At 44.9% G+C, this 19,444-nt stretch overlaps 1 protein-coding gene across 2 annotated transcripts; it reads left to right on the forward strand.

Annotated features, from left to right (window-relative positions):
- Positions 1-61: 61 nt before the first annotated feature.
- NICOL1 (NELL2 interacting cell ontogeny regulator 1) lies at positions 62-18,326 on the forward strand. 2 transcript variants are annotated; one of them, XM_081864454.1, is made up of 4 exons: positions 62-168; positions 2,401-2,547; positions 8,861-8,949; positions 14,714-18,326. In XM_081864454.1, the coding sequence occupies exons 1-4, from the start codon at positions 105-107 to the stop codon at positions 14,783-14,785; spliced, it is 372 nt and encodes a 123-aa protein (XP_081720580.1). In that variant the 5' UTR covers positions 62-104; the 3' UTR covers positions 14,786-18,326. The 2 variants fall into 2 exon arrangements, with proteins under 2 accessions (XP_081720580.1, XP_081720581.1); XM_081864455.1 differs by having other exon boundaries at positions 86-152; positions 2,406-2,547.
- The last annotated feature ends 1,118 nt before the right edge of the window (positions 18,327-19,444 follow it).

Genomic DNA, 19,444 nt, shown 5'->3' on the forward strand with positions numbered 1-19,444 from the left:
TCTTGAAGCCTCCCCTTGAGCAGAGCTCTGTGCAGCCGCGTTGCCATGGTAGATTCTCTCCCCTTTCAGGGAAGGATAAAGAGAGCCAGTGCACATGCTCAGAGATGCTCACTAGCAGTTTGCTGCAGCCATTCAAAGAGACCATCACAAAGGCAAGTGAAACACCAGGTACTTCTATTTTATGATTTGCTGCAGAGGGGTCCCCCCCCCGTTTTATAAAGGTGAAAAGATGTCGTGCACTGGCTCATCGCATGCTATAATTTGTCCCTAAATAGCTATCGCTCGCTGTGCAAAAAATAAACGGCAAGGTAACTGGCAGGAAACAGGTATATTTCTTCTTGCCATCTTTCCTTGCCGGAGCTCTTGTGATAAGCCGGCCTGCTGAGGCTGAGACCAAAGAAGCAAGAGCTTCTTTGGAAAAATAGAGACAATGTTTGTTTTACGGGTGCAATGAGAAGGCTTTTTCATCATTCCAGACAACAAAGACTTCCATGAAGCTCAAGTCACTTCTAGGCAGTGATCATCATTCCTAACATATACGGGTAGGAGGGACCCCTGCCTTTGCAGAGAATTATAGGGAGGATTAAAATGTAATATATTGGCAAACGCCTGGTTTTAAAATGCACTCAGGTTTTCAGTCAATATTATTTAAAGAATGAAAACTATGCGGAGTAATATCTTTGTGTTAAGCAATTTTATTCGGAATTGCAAAATTGGTATTCTTTACTTAGGGCTTTTGCAGGTAGCCGTACCCCTGACGGTCGTGTGTTTTCATGCAGCAGCTGTGGTTCAGAAACCACATACTGGAAGAACTGCCTTTGCCGTTGTTTAACTGCATCTTTGTAACTGGCTCTCGATATAAAATGGGGGAAATTCCAGCGTTGCCCTCTGTGTATGTCAAATGAGCATTCTTATATAACATCATCATGTATAGATGCTGTTTTCCCTCACAGCACTTCTTCATGGCTTTTGACTGTGAGACCCCCCTCATGGCAACATGTTCCATCATTTTGCTTTGAACATTTGTGGCTGAAGAACATTCTAACAACCTTTGAAAGTTTGTGACATTTTAAAATGACTAGCTGTTGTAGTAAAGAATGCCACTTCACCTACCACAAGAACTTCATGTGTAATGCTTTTGTAACTTTAAAACTGTGGTTTGATTTTGTCGTTTGTCACCTTGAGCTTTTTATGAGGAAAGGCGGGGGGGGGGGCTTAATAGTGTGTTAAGAAATAACTAAATAGTAGCACGCTGTTGATATTCTGGGTTTGTAAATGAATAATTGCTCAAGTATCTCAGGTGTCAAGATGTTTAGAGTTTGTGTGAGTTGCCACAGTGGTGTTTTGCTACGTCATGTGTCTGTCACAATTCCTTTCTAAAATGTTAAAAGCAAATACTGAACATGCAGATTTCCATGGATATAGGTGGCACTCTGCTGGCTTAAAAAAAGTTAGGATAGTTTGCAGCAGAGATTATTATCCTCAAGCCCACCTGATGTTTTGGTGTCACGAAACATTTGTGCAATGCTGAAACACATTTTCAGCTGTGTGATACTTGTACCTGTGAAATCTAACAGTTCAATTAAAAATAAATAAAATTGCACAGTGAAGTTTGTAAGACTTGAAGTTTCACAGCTTCTCAGGTAATAATTTGGCCACCTGTAACAAACTCTTACAGAACACGGGTGGCGCTGTGGGTTAAACCACAGAGCCTAGGACTTGTTGATCAGAAGGTTGGTGGTTCGAATCCCCACGACAGGGTAAGCTCCCGTTGCTCGGTCCCTGCTTCTGCCAACCTAGAAGTTCAAAAGCACGTCAAAGTGCAAGTAGATAAATAGGTACCACTCCAGCGGGAAGGTAAACGGCGTTTCCGTGCACTGCTCTGGTTCGCCAGAAGCAGCTTAGTCATGCTGGCCACATGACCCGGAAGCTGTACGCCAGCTCCCTCGGCCAATAAAGCGAGATGAGCGCCACAACCCCAGAGTGGTCCACGACTGGACCTAATGGTCAGGGGTCCCTTTACCTTTACTAACAAACCCTTAAGAGATTTATATCGACCCACATCTTCAGGCACATCCATGCAACTGTAGACAAAGTAGCAGATGGTATAGGGCTAGACAAAATTGTAGTATTGTATTTTGGCTAAGAAACCATATGATATTTGCTTGGCCCTGTGTCAGTTATTAATTTGTTTGCAGTTTCATGGATGTGACTAGAGAGGGGTCTAATTAAGATGTTTTGAATTAGCTGGGGATTTTGATGTGTTCCTGATGCTGCTCTGACTATTCGATAGATAAAAACTTGGGTTTGCTTACCAGGATATATTCTTCTCCCATCGTCCTTCCATATAATGTACTACTTCAAAATGCAACTTTGTCTCTGAATTCCTGTTTTCCCTAGTGAAGGAGGAAGACGCCACTAGCGAAATGGTGAAGCCCTGCATAAGCAAAGTGATCGTTTTAGTGCCTTTAATGCTTGTAGTTGGGCTTTTTTCTACCAAGCCAGCTACAGCCGAAGAAGAATCAGGAACAACAATCCCTGCTGAAAGTACGTACTGCATTCTATCTAGTCTCTCATGCCAATACCCCAAAGGTCATTTCACACAAATCACAGTTTGCTACTGGCTGCAGTTCCTTGCTTGAATATTGACTCAGTTATGATTCCTATATGTATGTTCCTTATGTGTGCATCTACGGTACACATGTTTGCATGCAGCTCCTAATTTACTCTGTTGCTGCCAATACAACACTGCCCAAATCCTTCAGAAGAAGCATCAGTGAACTCTGGATAAGCCAATAAGCCATAATAATAATAATAATAATAATAATAATAATAATAATAGTTTGTTTGTTTCTACCCTGCCCATCTGACTGGGTTTGCCCCAGCCACGCTGTGCAGCTTCCAACATATATAAATGCATAATAAAACATTACACATTTAAAAGCTTCCCTAAACAGGGCTGCCTTCAGATGTCTTCTAAAAGTCAGATAGTTGTTTATTTCCTTGACATCTGATGGGAGGGCGTTCCGCAGGGCAGGCGCCACCACCGAGAAGACCCTCTGCCTGGTTCCCTGTAACCTCACTTCTCACAGGGAGGGAACCGCCAGAAGGTCCTCAGAACTGGAGGTTGTTTCTGTCAGTGCAAATTATATTACACAGACAAACACATGCAGTGCTTTTTTCTGGGGGGAACGCAGGGGTACGCATACCCCTAAACATTTTGTGAATCTAAGTTTGGCCTCATTGAGGGGAAGTATTTCAATATGAGTAGGAAAATGAGAGTACCCCTTAAACATTTTTAGGGAAAGAAAGCACTGCAGACATGCATATATATCTCAAGTTATATACAAACTATTTCAATTGATTCTTATTCTTCTGTAGTAGAAGGCTATCTATGGTGCCACACTCCCATGTGATGTGATAACATCATCCATAGTCTGAGTGTTGTCAGAAAAGCGATTTGCATAAGCTACAAATCGTGATCGAACCCACCACACATTCTTATAGGCTTTCCATGTGTTTCAGTTCAAGACTCCACTGTTCTCCTGCTTGTCTTTGTTTCCCATCTATTGACATGAAATGTTGAGGCCTTCTGTTATCCTTCCCAAGTGTTGGAATGGTCTGAAGATGAGGACTGGGGAATGCATTCTATGGCAGGCCAGCTTCTTTCCGGTGGAGAGCTGGAGGAGGAAGACTTGTCCCCCTTGTCCACAGCATGTTCAGAAGCAGAGAGAGAGAGAGAGAGGAGATGAACAGCTTGGGAGGGAGTTACCCAGTTATGAGATAATGACAACAGAACCAGGAGGGAGGGGGCAGCTAGTTGAGACGTCACTTGAGAGTGTGCCCCCCCCCACCAGGGACTTGGAAGTCTGAACATATCAAAGGGGTCAGAGGGAGCAAGGCCGTTTGGCACCCAAAATGCTGCAGAAGCCGGAAGGAGGATTAAACTAGCCAACTGCCCTCCTTCCTTTGCAGAGAGCTGTGTGCTTGTGCTTGCAACATGGTGCTGTAATAAAAGGACTATAAATCTATCAACTGCTCATTAATTCTTATCTGTGCAGTTTCCACAGGGAGGGGAGGACTGATACCAAGCAAACTGCTGAATTTCAGATAGGCAGACCCCTGGTTCCAGCTAATAAGAGAAGATGAGGAACTGGCTAAGTTGCAGGAAGCAAAGGGTAGCAATAAAGGGACAGTTATCCAAATGGAATAAAGAATAAAGTGAAGTCCCTCACAAGGACTGGTGTTTGGACCTCTGCTTTTTAACTTGTTCATAAATGATCTGGAGTTAGGACCGAGCAGTGAGATGACCAAGTTTACGGATGTGTTCAGAGTTACTGAAACAAAAATGAGATTGCGAAGAGCTCCGAAAGGACCTCTCCAGACTGAGTGTGTTAAGTTGTGGGTGAACATATCAGAGACACAGCGATTCTTCAAACAGCTCTTGTTTATTCGCAGGCCAGAACAGAACTGAACTGAAGGGTTCAGCCAGCCTGCTTATATAGAGCTCCACTAGAACGCAACAGTAACCACTTTCTGTAGCTAGCCAATCACTGAACGTCACTTTTGATCCCTTATTTGCATATGTGGGCGTGAACTATCTACAGTATCCCCCTGCTGGCCCAGGGTGAGAACTTCAGTACATAACAGAGTGAGTGGGCAATAAAATGGCAAATGCAACCATCAAGATAACAACAACAACAATAATAATTTTATTATTTACACTCTGCCCATTTGGCTGGGTTTCCCCAGCCACTCTGGGTGGCTTACAGCATAGATCTAGGGAGATGGTGCGACTTCGCTATGGGGAAAGTTTGCAGTGTCTGGGACTTTTTAGTTTAGAGAAAAGGCAAGTCAGAAACACGATAGAAGTTTACGAAGTTCTCCACGCGAGGCATGGAGAAAGTGGAGAGAGAGAGAAAGGTCCCCCCGCCGCCTCCTCTCTCATAACGCTAGAACTCTTAGACATCCAACGAGCCTGCATGGTGTAGTGGTTAAGAGCGGTGGACTCATAATCTGGTGAACCGGGTTCGATTCCCCGCTCCTCCACATGCAGCTGCTGGGTGACCTTGGGCTAGTCCCACTTCTCTGAAGTCTCTCAGCCCCACTCACCTCACAGAGTGTTTGTTGTGGGGGAGGAAGGGAAAGGAGAATGTTAGCCGCTTTGAGACTCCTTCGGGTAGTGATAAAGTGGGATATCAACGAAGCCTCACGTTGAAAGGTTCAGGGCAGATAAAACAAAGTTTTTTTCCATGCAGAGTGCAATTAAATCATAGAATCATAGAATCATAGAGTTGGAAGAGACCACAAGGGCCATCGAGTCCAACCCCCTGCCAAGCAGGAAACACCATCAGAGCACTCCTGACATATGGTTGTCAAGCCTCTGCTTAAAGACCTCCAAAGAAGGAGACTCCACCACACTCCTTGGCAGCAAATTCCACTGTCGAACAGCTCTTACTGTCAGGAAGTTCTTCCTAATGTTTAGGTGGAATCTTCTTTCTTGTAGTTTGGATCCATTGCTCCGTGTCCGCTTCTCTGGAGCAGCAGAAAACAACCTTTCTCCCTCCTCTATGTGACATCCTTTTATATATTTGAACATGGCTATCATATCACCCCTTAACCTCCTCTTCTCCAGGCTAAACATGCCCAGCTCCCTTAGCCGTTCCTCATAAGGCATCGTTTCCAGGCCTTTGACCATTTTGGTTGCCCTCCTGATGGAACTTGCTCCCACAGAAGGTAGTAATGACCACTAATCTAGATGTCTTTTAAAAAGGATTAGACAAATTCATGGAGGAGAGGGCTATTGAAGGCTACTTAGCCATGATGGCTAAGCTCTGCCTCCATAGCTGGAGAATACGAGTTACTGGAGACCAGAGGAGGGAATAATACTCTTGTGCTTGAATCCTGCACGTGGGTTGCCCAAAGGCAGAAACCTGCATGCACTCCTTTGGGGAGCTTATCTGAACTCAGGGTGGTGAAAGGGAATGTGGCACTGTTTGCCTGTTTGACCAGCTTTTGTATTTCCCGGTGACTTTTATATAGCTAATTTTCGTTTCAAGGCGAGATTTTTGCATGTATGCACACTTAACTCCCAGGCACAGGACAGCTTCCCAAGAACATCCTTTGGATGTGCATGTATCCCATCAGCAAAACACAAGGAACGTCCTAGTGGTAGCAAAAACGAGGGTGGAGGGGAGAGTCTGTGTGGGAGGTGTTGGAAATCATCACCGTGGAAGGAAATTGAGTGAAAGTACTGCCCAAAACACTTCATTTGCACTGTTATTGGAAGTTTATCTTAAAACCGTGAAGCATAGCTCTGAATATATTTTACGGTTAATGTTTGATTTAAATATTAAAGGTTTTTTTGTAAAGAGGTATAAACTTGCCCTGTTGCTCTGCACATAAGAATTTTGCAGCTTTTGGCTTTGATCATATTTCTCTCTTCCCATCTCTGTGCTGGTGCCGTTCTCCAGACCGCAGCGCTCGAATTCAGTTGCTAAAAACTCCCACTTATCTAATTTTTGCATGGTACTCATTTAGTTTGCATGCTCAAGTTTGGTTTTGATATTTGGGTAGACTGTTTATATTTTGCAATTCAGCTAGAGGTAGCAATTTAATCGGGCGTTTCAGGCACGTGATGTTTCTCAGATTGTGAACCAAGGACTTCTTCCCAAATCTGAGCGGAACCTGGATGTTATTTTGTGCGAAGTCATGACCCAGTGGCAAAATTGCTATGTCAGGATAGTTCATGCTGAGCTCTTTGCAGACATTCTTGGGCATTGTGCAATTTTCTGCTGTGTCACAGGGACTCAAAAACAAAAGCTGAAATTGTAGTGAGTATGGAAAAGCTATCGGACTCATGCTGTTCTTAGGCAGATTGCCCTATATTGATACACTACATATTTGTGTGTGTGCTTTGGTTATTTGACTAAAACAGTTGTTCCCCAGCCTGGACCCCTGCCAGCTCTGCTGGTTGGGGCAAATGGGAGAGGTACTTCAGAACATCTGTAAGGCGGCAAGTTGGGGAAAGCTGTTTTCGTCAAACCAGTGAAGTCATGAATAGAGAGAAACTGCGTATATAGAGTGCTTTTCTCCATCTGTCCAAATACTAGGAAGTCATTCTGTGAAGTCATCCTGTGAATGTTGGAAGACTCAGGAGGTACTTCTTCAGTGCATAATTAAAACAACGGAATCTGCTGCCAATTTTAGATGGCTTTAAATTACTGTACAGTGGTGCCCCGCAAGATGAATGCCTCGCAAGACGAAAAACTCGCTAGACGAAAGGGTTTTCCGTTTTTCGAGGTGCTTCGCAAGACGAATTTCCCTATGGGCTTGCTTCGCAAGACGAAAACGTCTTGCGGGTTTGCTTCCTTTTTCGTAAAACCGTTAATACCCGGGGAATCCGCGCTCCGCAAGACGAAGCAACTCGCGGAACGAATTAATTTCGTCTTGCGAGGCACCACTGTAGACACAAACTTGGATGGCTTAAAATGAGGTTTAGACAAATTCACTGAGGATAACGCTACCAAGCCTACTAGCCCAGACCCTATTTTACAGGGACAGTCCCGGTTTTACAGAAGCCATCCCAGTTTCTGATCTGATCCCAGAATGCCCCGCTTTTCCTTAAAAAGGTAAAGGTAAAGGAGCCCTTACAGTTAAGTCCAGTTGCAGGCAACTCTGGAGTTGCGGCGCTCATCTCGCTTTACAGGCCAAGGGAGCCGGCGTTTGTCCGCAGACTGTTTTTCCATGTCATCTGGCCAGCATGACTAAGCCGCTTATGGCAAAACCAGAGCAGCGCACGGAAACGCCGTTTACCTTCCCGCCAGAGTGGTACCTATTTATCTACTTGCACTTTGAGGTGCTTTCGAACTGCTAGGTGGGCAGGAACTGGGACTGAGCAATGGGAGCTCACCCCGTCGCTGGGATTCGAATCGCCGACCTTCTGATCGGCAAGCCCAAGAGGCTCAGTGGTTTAGACCACAGCGCCACCTACGTCCTCCGCTTTTCCTTAGTACGTCCCTATTTTCGTTGGAGGGTTTGGAGTTAGCCGATCCCCCAGACATCTGAAGGCAGCCCTGTATAGGGAAGTGTTTTAAATGTTTAATGCTTTATTATGTTTTTATATATGTTGGAAACTACCTAGAGCGGCTGGGGCAACCCAATCAGATGAGGGGTAGTATTATTGTTGTTGTTGACTAGGACATCCCTATTTTTATCAGAAAAATGTTGGAGGGTATGGTAGCCAGAATTGCTATATTCTACCTGCACTGGGGACGCGGGTGGCGCTGTTGGTTAAACCACAGAGCCTAGGACTTGCCAGTCAGAAGGTTGGCGGTTTGAATCCCTGCAACAGAGTGAGCTCCTGTTGCTCGGTCCCTGCTCCTGCCCACCTAGCAGTTCGAAAGCACGTCAAAGTGCAAGTAGATAAATAGGTACCGCTCCAGCGGAGAGGTAAACGGCGTTTCCGTGCGCTGCTCTGGTTTGCCAGAAGCAGCTTAGTCATGCTGGCCACATGACCTGGAAGCTGTACGCCGGCTCCCTCGGCCAATAAAGCGAGATGAGTGCCGCAACCCCAGAGTCGGTCACAACTGGACCTAATGGTCAGGGGTCCCTTTACCTTTACCTGCACTGTCAGAAATGATGTGTCTTCAGAGAGCCATTTGCGAGGCAACACAAGTAGGGCGAGTGATGTTGTGCTGTGGTTCTGCATGTGGACTTTTCATAGGCATCTGGTTGGGCCCTGTGAGAAGAACAGGATGGATTATGCTTGAGCTTTGGTTTGGCCCAGCAGGCCCTTCTCCCCTTGTTTTCATTTCCATTAATATTTCGTGCTCGTCTGCCTACATTTCTCCACCCTTAGGTCGCCCATGTGTTGACTGCCATGCGTTTGAGTTCATGCAGAGGGCTTTGCAAGATTTAAAGAAAACGGCATACAACTTAGACTCACGGGTAAGGCTTGTTTCTTAATATGGGCACAACGTATTTTTGTTTCTTTTAACGCTCTTCCAAAAGAGAGCAATTGTGTGTGGGGGTGTGATCTTTCCCCCTGTCCTCATTATCTCTCTCTCTCTCTGTTCCCACGTTAATCGTTTGTCTCTACCCTTGTTGGTGACCATTTCTTGCTCTCTTGCCCCATTGTGTGTGAACTCTTGCCCATGCCCAGAAATCAGTGAACCATCCAAAAGGTTTTAATAGTTTGCAAACCGGCACACAACGCCAGCGCCAGAAAAAACAGAATGTTTTAAAGACTGGTTTGGAATTTAAAGTGTTTGGAATTGAATGTGGACCAAAGACTGGGTTATCTAACGTGGAAGTGCAGAGGCTCGCAATATCAGAAAAGCAAAAATTCTTAGTGAGTTCCAGTGTGTTCCTCAAGACCCGCTTACTTACCCAGCCAAAAAGAAAACCTGCGTTGGGGGGATTATTGGTTTATTTATTTGTTATGCATGTTCATGTTCTGCACCTTCAGGCAAGCATGACTTTTTCTTAAACTATGTGCCTCGGTTCAACTGTTTAATATTCAGAGAAGGCAGAAGCTGAGGAAGCCCTTTGTGAAACCTGAGCAGGGAGAAAGTATGAACTCATCGAGAATCTGCATGCAGACTGTTTTGAAGCCAGTTTCTAAATAATTTAACCTGACGTGACTTTCCTGAAAGAACCTAGGGGGCATGGCTTGCTGAGGATGCTGAGAATTATTATTTGATAGCTTTGGCTGCTGAACAAAAATAGAATCCCAAACGTTCTATTTTTAAAAAAAATAAATATTTATTAAAGTTTTCAAAAATAAAACAAACAAACAAAAAAAACAACAAAAATACAAAAATACAGAAATAAAAACAATTTAAAAACACATAAAATTTCCATCCACTTATTTTCTTTTAACTTATTTTCCCGACCTCCTCACACCTCCCTTTCTTATATTCCAATTCCAATTGTTTGTTCAGCAAATCCTCCACTAATTCTTTTAATTATTTCAAATCCTTATTTTCCCTATCTCTTAGGCATTACAGCTGAAAACCACTTAATTACTCTCCAACATCATTCTAACATTCCAGAATCCCAAACGTTCTACAACCAGACACCGTAAGAATTAAACAGATATAAAATTGGGGTATAAAATGTCCATATAGCACCAACACATTGTTCTGAAAACAAGTACAGTAGTTCTCACAGAATGGGGTTTCTTTTAACTCTCTGATTTCAGTATTGGTTCCCAAGCTGCTTTCAAGTATATACTCAATTAAGCAGAACAGCAATGGTTACTATAGTTGTTAACTGGATTCAAAGTTTGCCTGGCAACAGCAGAGGCTGCAAACACACCCTCCATTGGCTGAGTGGATTACCATAGATCCCACATCTCAGCTCCCACAAATGCTGCTGATTAGAGCTTTTCAGCTGGATTTTCACTATTTTCCGTCCCTGAGATCAGGGCCCTGGGAATTTAATTTGTTGACTGGATGAGACCCAGAATGTGCTGCTAAGCTGAGATCTGGAATACGAGCACTAATCATTTAGAATATTGCCAACGCATGTGCAAAGTACCTTTTTGGTCACCAGAGTTAAAGAACAGGAATTCCAGGGCAGATAGCAACTTTATTTTGTGAGGGAAGAGGAAATCAGTTCCTCATTTCAACCACTGCTCCAAGCCACTTTGGTGCTTTTTCCCGGTCCCAACTAAAGTGTCCTAAGAGAGGATTTTCATTTTTAAAAAATTAGCCATGAAAAACCTGGCCATTAGTGTAGAGCCAGGAAGGCAGGCATAGGCAAACTCGGCCCTCCAGATGTTTTGGGACTACAACTCCCATCATCCCTGACCACTGGTCCTGTTAGCTAGGGATGATGGGAGTTGTAGTCCCAAAACATCTGGAGGGCCGAGTTTGCCTATGCCTGCAGTAAGTGAAAGAAGCTTCAGTCAACTCACCACCTCCCTTTTTCTCTCCTAGAGAGCTATTCTCATTTCCTTTGCACACTAACCGAGAAGGTTCCCATCTGCAACACGGGATGCTATCGGGAGTTCAAAACCAACGCCTTTCATGGCCTCTCCTTTCACTTAAATCTAGTGATCTCTCTCCGTAAATGCTGTTCCTTGCAGGGACACTACAAGTTTCTCAAAAGGTCTGGGCCCAGGGACATAAAATTGCATAGCATTTGCATATGCATTATTTTGTAGAATTTGAATTTTAACCAGAGTTGTGGCTCTCCCTGGAAAATAACCACAGGTTACTGGAAAGATGAAGGAAATGGGCATTGTTTTCTGGTCAAGGGTGCCAACTTTAATAAAATATTCGGGAAGTATCACGTAAGCCCTGCCCCCACATAACTGATCACAATTTGAATGGCAATGCTCATCAACTTTGGGAGCGGTCTGGCCCTCTCAAAAAAAAATTTAAGCGGGCCAAAGGGATCTCAGCCCCTAGGAGTTGGCTCCTATGTTCCTGGGCCTTCTTAAACGGTTCCTTTTTCACAATCTCTATCAATACGTTGAATATTAGGAGGATAAAAGTGCAGTCATCTAAAATAAAGATCTGCCCCTTAAATTACACAAATGTTTAAAGAAAGAAACTGTACACACAACTTAACAGATGAACTTTGTGCCCTTGTCATAATTCAGTTCAGTTCACAGCAGAACCTTATTTAAGTTAGCAGAGGTGACTTTTTTTTTATTTTATTGGTTGCATCCAACTACCATATTTTTCACTCTATAAGACGCACTTTTCCCCCTTCAAAAATTAAGGGGAAATGTGTGTGCGTCCTATGGAGCGAATGCAGGCTCCTTGGCTTCAGCGATAGCAACGCGAAGCCTCCGAAGCGCAGAGGAAGAGCTCCCCCTGTGCTCCGGAGGCTTTGCGTTGCTTTTGCTGAAGCCGCCTGACGCCCCCGGAGCGCAGCGCGAATTCCCGCTGCGCTCCGGAGGCTTCAGGCAGCTATCTGCAAGCCTTCGAAGCGCAGCGGGAACTCCTGATGCGCTCCGAAGGCTTGCGGATAGCTGCCTGGAGAGCTAGAGGGGTCGGTGCGCACCGATCCCTCTTGCTCTCCAGGTTTCGCTTCGCTGGAGAGGCGCTGCACAATTTTCCCTCTTTGCGCAGCACCCCTTCAGCGAAGCGGGAGGAGAAATGGAAGGGGCTCCGTTTCTCCTGCCGCTTCGTTGAAGGGGTGCTGAGCAGAGAGGGGGAGAATTTTTTTTTCCCTGTTCTCCCCCTCCTATGGTCCAGTGCGTCCTATAGAGCGAAAAATACAGTAAGTTTTACTCAGGCGATAGATATTAGTGGACCTAGCAGTCACATCCATTCATTTAAGCCAGTCCACTCTGTGTGAAACTTCACTGAACACCACCCTAGATGTGCTTTGTGTTGGCTGTCCGAGAGATGGATAAACAAGACAAGCGCGTTTGCCTCAATTTTAACTCCTGCAACAAAACTGCTGACACATTCTTAGAGCTCATTTACATGATAGCTAAAGGGATGCTGAGTCAAGATTCGCTGCTTCTGTTATGCCACTGAGATGGTAACTTGAGGACTTCACCTTGCCTGCATTTCAAAGGAGCACATTACTGGGAAACAGAGAGATTATCCCTTGGTCAGGCCAAGGCTCCATTGTTGCAGTAACCTTACTGTGCCCTTCAATTAAGCTTCATCTTGGTTAAATAACTGGGCAAGTGCTTAGAAGACAGGGAGAGAACCAGAAGCAGGCACATACCGTTAGCCTCACAGCGCATTTGAGGAGAGCTGCATTCCTATACAGATTTGGGGGATTATTTCTGAGTAGATTTGAATAGGTTTGTGCTGCAATGCAGTTGCTTTCAGGGCTGAAATCTCCTCTGCAACTGCACCTGGAGCCAGCAGGAGACCCATCAACTTGATCTTCTTCCCCTGTAGAAAAACCCTGAAATAACCCCCTCCCCACAACTGAAGCTGAACAGGGTTTGTGGGCAGGGGCAGATTTCTCATTCAGCAAACTGAAACAGGGCCAGGAAACCAAGATGGAAGCTCAACGAAAATGTCATCTTTTGAGTTTACAGAAACGAAAGGATTGGACTGTAGGGAAAATGCCACAATTGTGTTCAGAATTATTTTGGTCTCTAAATCCACAAGGACCGTCCTCCTGTCTGGTTTGGTACTTGCTGCTAGCTGATTCCTTCTCGTTAGAGTCTGTCTGGACTAGATTGGGTGATTCAGTGTGCAACTCCCTGTTGTTGTTGTTTAGTCGTTTAGTCGTGTCCGACTCTTCATGACCCCATGGACCAGAGCACGCCAGGCACTCTTGTCTTCCACTGCCTCCCGCAGTTTGGTCAGACTCATGCTGGTAGCTTCAAGAACAGTATCCAACCATCTCATCCTCTGCCGTCCCCTTCTCCTTGTGTCCTCCATCTTTCCCAACATCAGGGTCTTTTCTCTTCTCATGAGGTGGCCAAAGTATTGGAGCCTCAGCTTCAGGATCTGTCCTTCCAGTGAGCACTCAGGGCTGATTTCCTTCAGAATGGAGAGGTTTGATCTTCTTGCAGTCCATGGGACTCTCAAGAGTCTCCTCCAGCACCATAATTCAAAAGCATCAATTCTTCGGCGATCTGCCTTCTTTATGGTCCAGCTCTCACTTCCATACATCACTACTGGGAAAACCATAGCTTTGACTATATGGACCTTTGTTGGCAAGGTGATGTCTCTGCTTCTTAAGATGCTGTCTAGGTTTGTCATTGCTTTTCTCCCAAGAAGCAGGCGTCTTTTAATTTTGTGGCTGCTGTCACCATCTGCAGTGGTCATGGAGCCCAAGAAAGTAAAATCTCTTACTGCCTCCATTTCTTCCCCTTTGTAATGGTTCTAGGGGTTGCTTGTGCGTAAGTTGCCGCCACTCTTGGCTTGGTTACCTGCTTGAACCCTTTCTGTCTGGACAGCCCTTCACTTCGTGGCTGTCTCAGTCACAAGCAGAATCCGTCAGTGGGCGTTTTTTTAATCTCTTCCAGCAAAGAAGTTGTTTGACGCCAAGTCTCCTCCTACTCTCTCTGCGCGGAAGTCTTCTGCGCAGGGAGGGAGTGGGCAGTGGTGTGCCCGTGCTCTCCCCGCTGGTTTCTGGCAAAGAGTCTTGGAGCCTCCTCTCCGAATCCCCCATCTGCCCCCCTTCTCCACTGGTGTTACGCGGATTTCCTTCCCCAGCAGATGGGCTGCCTCTCTCCCTACTGGGACCCTCTCCGGCATCCCTCTGGAGCCTTCCCTCCGCCTCTGGCTCCGATGGCAGTTCCCTGACACCCTTCTATTTGCCACAACTGCAGCAGGCATCTCCCTCATCTTCTCAATCTCCTCTTAACTCTTTCCAAGCGCACACGAGCTTGCACACACATGCATGTGCACACAGAGCAAGTGGCTGGCCAAAGCTCATAAGGCTGAATGCTGACTTCTCTCATTGTCTGCTCAGCTCTTCTGCTTGCTGTTGTGTTGATAAACTCAGTTGCGTTGTACACAGTGTACATTGAGCTCCATGCAACTTGAGAAATGAAGCGAGATGAGCGCTGCAACCCCAGAGTCGGTCACGACTGGACCAAATGGTCAGGGGTCCCTTTACCTTTACCTTACCACTCGGATCCATGAATGACAAGTTTGGTTCCTTTTCTCCAGCTTCCTTGTTTGTGACAAAATGCAGGAGATTGTGATGCAACTGGTTTATGCTAAGTTTGCCCCCCAACGTTTATTCCTCTCTCCCCCCCCCCTTTCTATTCCTACAGACGGAGACCTTGCTTTTTAAAGTGGAGAAGAGGACTCTGTGTGACTGTTTAACTGCAAATGCACTGAACTGAATACTGGAGACCCACCTAGCAGCCGCTGGTTCGTCAACAGCTTTTAAGATGCTGCTGTTAATGCAGACAGATTTAGGAAATAAAATACTGCGAACATGTAAGCTTCAGGGCACTTACGCAACTAGGTCGAGGATTTGGGTGTGATATTGATGTGTCTTTCCTGTCTGAATGCTTGTGTAATTCTTTGTCTTCACCTGTGTTGATGTCATCATGAGCTCTAAGATATTTTCCAAAGAAAGGGAAAAGCTGGAAGGGGCACGGTTCTAATTTATTGCAAAAATATTAAAAACTTATTTGGGGAAGCTCTGGGGTTTTTAACTTTACATTCCCCCCCCCACACACACACATGAAAAGCAAAAGACAGAGCACGTCATTACTCCTGGGATTTCTTCCCCTAACACACATTTCCCTCTAATGTTTTAGGAAAGTCTTTTCCCACCTGTCACATGCAAGATGGGGTCTATGTTGTCTAACATGGTGGCTTCAAAAATGCTGGTTGCTTCAAAAATATTGTTTATACCCATGAACAAATTCTAGATAGATTAATTGATCAAAATAGTAAAACTCATATGATTACCGTATTTTTCGCTCTATAAGACGCACCAGACCACAAGACGCACCTAGTTTTTGGAGGAGGAAAACAAGAAAAAAAATATTCTGAATCCCAGAAACCAGAACAGCAAGAGGGATTGCTGTGCAGCCTGCATTCACTCCATAAGATGCACACACATTTCCCCTTACTTTTGAGGAGGGAAAAAGTGAGTCTTATAGAGCAAAAAATATGGTAATTGATTCCAATAAGTTTGAACTTTTTTTGTTCTGTGAACCACCCTGGGACCTCCGGGTATAGGGTGGTATATCAGTTCAATAAATAATAATCATAATAATAAAATAAGGAATTGACGCTCTTAGTCAATACATTGCACCAAACATCTGCTGCTCCTCCCAAGGAAGGTGTTACTGTCATAGTGGCGTAGAAGAGAGAAAAAACCCCAAAACCCCAGATCCTTTACGACTGCACTAATATAAAGAAATGTAACCCAACAGTGATGAGTCAGATTTCTCAATGAAAAAATAATATTTGCCACTTCAGTAACCATTGATATTCTGTTGAAAGTCTTTAGGGCCCTACTTGCTAGCAAGAACAGCTGTAGAAACTATTTTTATAATCCTAAGACAGTGGTTCTTGGCTTGAGGGTATTTTGAGCATCCTCAAGAATCACAAGAAAGTGAATGTTAAAACAACTGGTGGGTCTTCAGGGACTGAGCAGCCTACAGCCTTTTCAGAAGTTATTGGGGATGGTCTTCTAGGCAGTTTCCCAAACGTGGGTCTCCAGCTGTTTTTGGACTACAGTTACCATCATCCCTGACCACTGGTCCTGCTAGCTAGGGATGATGGGAGTTGTAGTCCAACAACAGGTGGAGACCCAAGTTTGGGAAAGGCTACTCTGGAAGACCATCTCGACCGTCTCATCACAGATGTATGGAAGTCCCCTTGTAACCACGTTGTTGCCAGTATTTGTGTACCTGGATATATGGTGTACTCTGCCGTCCTGGTGTCGTATAGTCTCCTAATCACTTTGTTGGTTAACTTCCACAGATTTACACAGGTGGACTTAAAGAGTTTGACTGACCTCATATTCTATCACTAGTTGCATATTGCTTATTTTCAAACATTACTTCCCAGTTTGAGTTTCCAAAATGAAAGAACATCAGCCCTCCAGAAATGGAGAGCTAATACTTCTTAAAATCCAGTTCACTGATTATTATTTTTTGTTTCTGCAAGAAACTCACACAATTTCTGGAGTATATAATGTCTTCCTCTCGAGTCTTGCTAGAAGCAACCCAGGTCTCTAGCTCATAGTTCCCCCTGTCCTCAGCATCTTGCTGTGACGTATAATTGCCTGCATTCCCCATGATAATGACCTTGCCATTGCCAAATCCTGTTTCTGGGTTATGTTTAGACCTAGATCAATACACTGAACTTGACCTTGGCTTGTTGGGACTGTGCCACCTCTTCAACCCTGGCTGTGTTGGCAGGTACCTCCTAGGATGAGAGACTAACCCCTGAGAGCACCTCCTGGAGTGTTATAGCCGATTTAAATTATTACCGTATTTTTTGCTCCATAAGTTGCACTTTTTTCTTCCTAAAAAGTAAGGGGAAATGTCTGTGCGTCTTATGGAGCGAATGTGTGGTCCCTGTAGCCGAATTGCCCAAGGGCAAAAAGCAGATCATGCTCTTTTTTTTTTTTGAAAGAGGGAAGTGGGTGTTGAAACAAAGCCGCTGATCGTTTGCCAATCGAGCGGGGGGGAGAGATAAGGGACGCTAGAGATAAAGGAGGCTGCCTGGGAGGGGGGAGGTAAAGACAGCAAACTTGCAAAAGGGGGAAACAAGAAGACTAAAGTAATAAGGAGAGAAATTAGAAGAAGAGGAGCAAAAAACTTCTCCAGCTAAGGAAAAGACACTAAGGCAAACGAGAGGGAAGGGAGTATTAAAAGGAAACAGCTGATTGGTGGGATCAGAAGAGAGATAAGGGACGCTAGTGGAGGCTGCTTGGGAGGGGGGAGGTAAAAGCCCATGGATCCTCAGTATTTTTACATTGGGTCACCCCAAATTCACCATCAGATCGCATAGCATGTCCATGGCTACAGCCTGCACCAAAAAAATCACACACCCACTGTTGCCTGGGGCCGCAATGGTGCAAAGACATGGTTACAAAGCATGGATCCACATGGATCCTCAGGATTTTTGCATTGGGTCACCCCAAATTCACCATCAGATCACATGTCTGTGGCCACAGCATGAACCACAAAAATCATACACCCACTGTTTCGTTTAGAATATTTTTTTTCTTGTTTTCCTCCTCTAAAAACTAGGTGCGTCTTATGGTCAGGTGTGTCTTATGGAGCGAAAAATACGGTAATTTGTTCGTTTAAATCGCCTTGCTTTATGTCAGTCCGCTCCGACATGCTGCTGTCATACAGCAGATACTGCAATTGTAAATTCTGGTCTGGGCCCAACTTCAACCTTCAAGTCGGCGAGTTAGTGTTATACAGCACTCTCTTCCGAGTCTTGCCCTCTATTGCCTATCCCATGCTATATGGTCAGTCTAGGATAGTCAATACACTCCAGACACTTTCCCCACAAGTTTTGTACTTATTCTGATGGTTTCCCCCTCCTTTGGTTTTGCTACGTATGACCCTTTCAAATCTAAATTCCATCGGAAAGCTCTTTTGATGCAGATGCCCAAGTCTGGGCTCATGAGGCTGTATTCCTGAACCACCCGCCCCACACCTGATGTCATATGTGACGTCAGGAGTGGGGCAGGTAGGGCAGATCTGCTGCGTGACAAAGGTTCTCCACAATTCCTGCAAAAATCAGCTTTGCCGGCCCCGGGCTTGGCTATTGGGATCTTGGGACAACTGGCCTGTCCATTGATTTCATGTATTTCCTTGCATGTGAACACATCTGTTGTATATAATGCAACTCCCTTCTTGTTTGGTCTGTTCCCTTTCAATAAATTGTAACTTCCAAACCCTACCTTCACATAACGAGTCTCATTTCACTAGGTTTCGTGATGCCTGTTAAATCTTATTCACCTTTCTCCGTTAAGATTTTAAGTTCATCCTTTTGATCATTCATACTGTGTGAATTATAGAGGCATTGATAACCCTAGACCGAACAAAACCACGACCACATGCTTACTGTTTTTCTTGCACGTTAATGGGTGCCAGCAGTCGCCCCCACCCGTTTACCCATGCTCCTCTAAGTAACCAAGAACAGAACAAAACTACCCCAAACGATCGCAGCCTCTGATGTTTGTGCTGAAACAATTCATTGTAATGAGATTGGAGTTGAACTTCATGGGGTTTAGGGGTCCTCCAGCCCTGCAGACCTGTTTGTAAAACAAAGATTCTTCTCTTCTTTCCCCCATTATTATTCCCTCCCTCAGCTGAGCCTTCTCTCGCCTCCTCCCCGTTCAATCTAATGAGGTCAAACTGGAGGGTAACCATAGCCTGGCAGATTCTCTTTGGTTGCATAACTAAAGAGAGGGTCAAGTATAGGTGATGTTCTGCTACGGAAACTAAAAAAAAATTAATAATCTGGAGATCCTTCTGGAAGGCTGAATGCTTTCCTTCTCTCCCCAGCCCAGCGCCTGTCAAGCTCGAGGTGATGTCATTAAAATGCCACATGTGCAGTAGAACAGCAGTCTTGGAACTGGGTCTGAGAGGTAGAGAGGTCTGATTTGCAGTCAGTGAAAATCCATTACCATGGCATTAGTAGCCCCTGGAAATCTAATAGGGCAGCCCTATCTGTTGGAGGTTAATGCGGTGAAGTTTTCATCTTATGCTCAAACCAGTGTACGTGCAAATCATAATCATAATAATTATTTATTATTTATACCCCGCCCATTTGGCTGGGTTTCCCCAGCCACTCTGGGCGGCTCTCAACAGAATATTAAAAGCACAATAAAACGTCAAACATTATAAACTTCCCTAAACAGGGCTGCCTTCAAATGTCTTCTAAAAGTCAGATAGTTGTTTATTTCCTTGACATCTGGCGGGAGGGTGTTCCACAGGGCAGGTGCCACCACCGAAAAGGCCCTCTGCCTGGTTCCCTGTAACTTGGCTTCTTGCAGTGAGGGAACCGCCAGAAGG

The sequence above is a fragment of the Podarcis erhardii genome (assembly GCF_964252035.2).
Source record: "Podarcis erhardii genome assembly, chromosome: 5".
Lineage (NCBI taxonomy): Eukaryota > Metazoa > Chordata > Lepidosauria > Squamata > Lacertidae > Podarcis > Podarcis erhardii.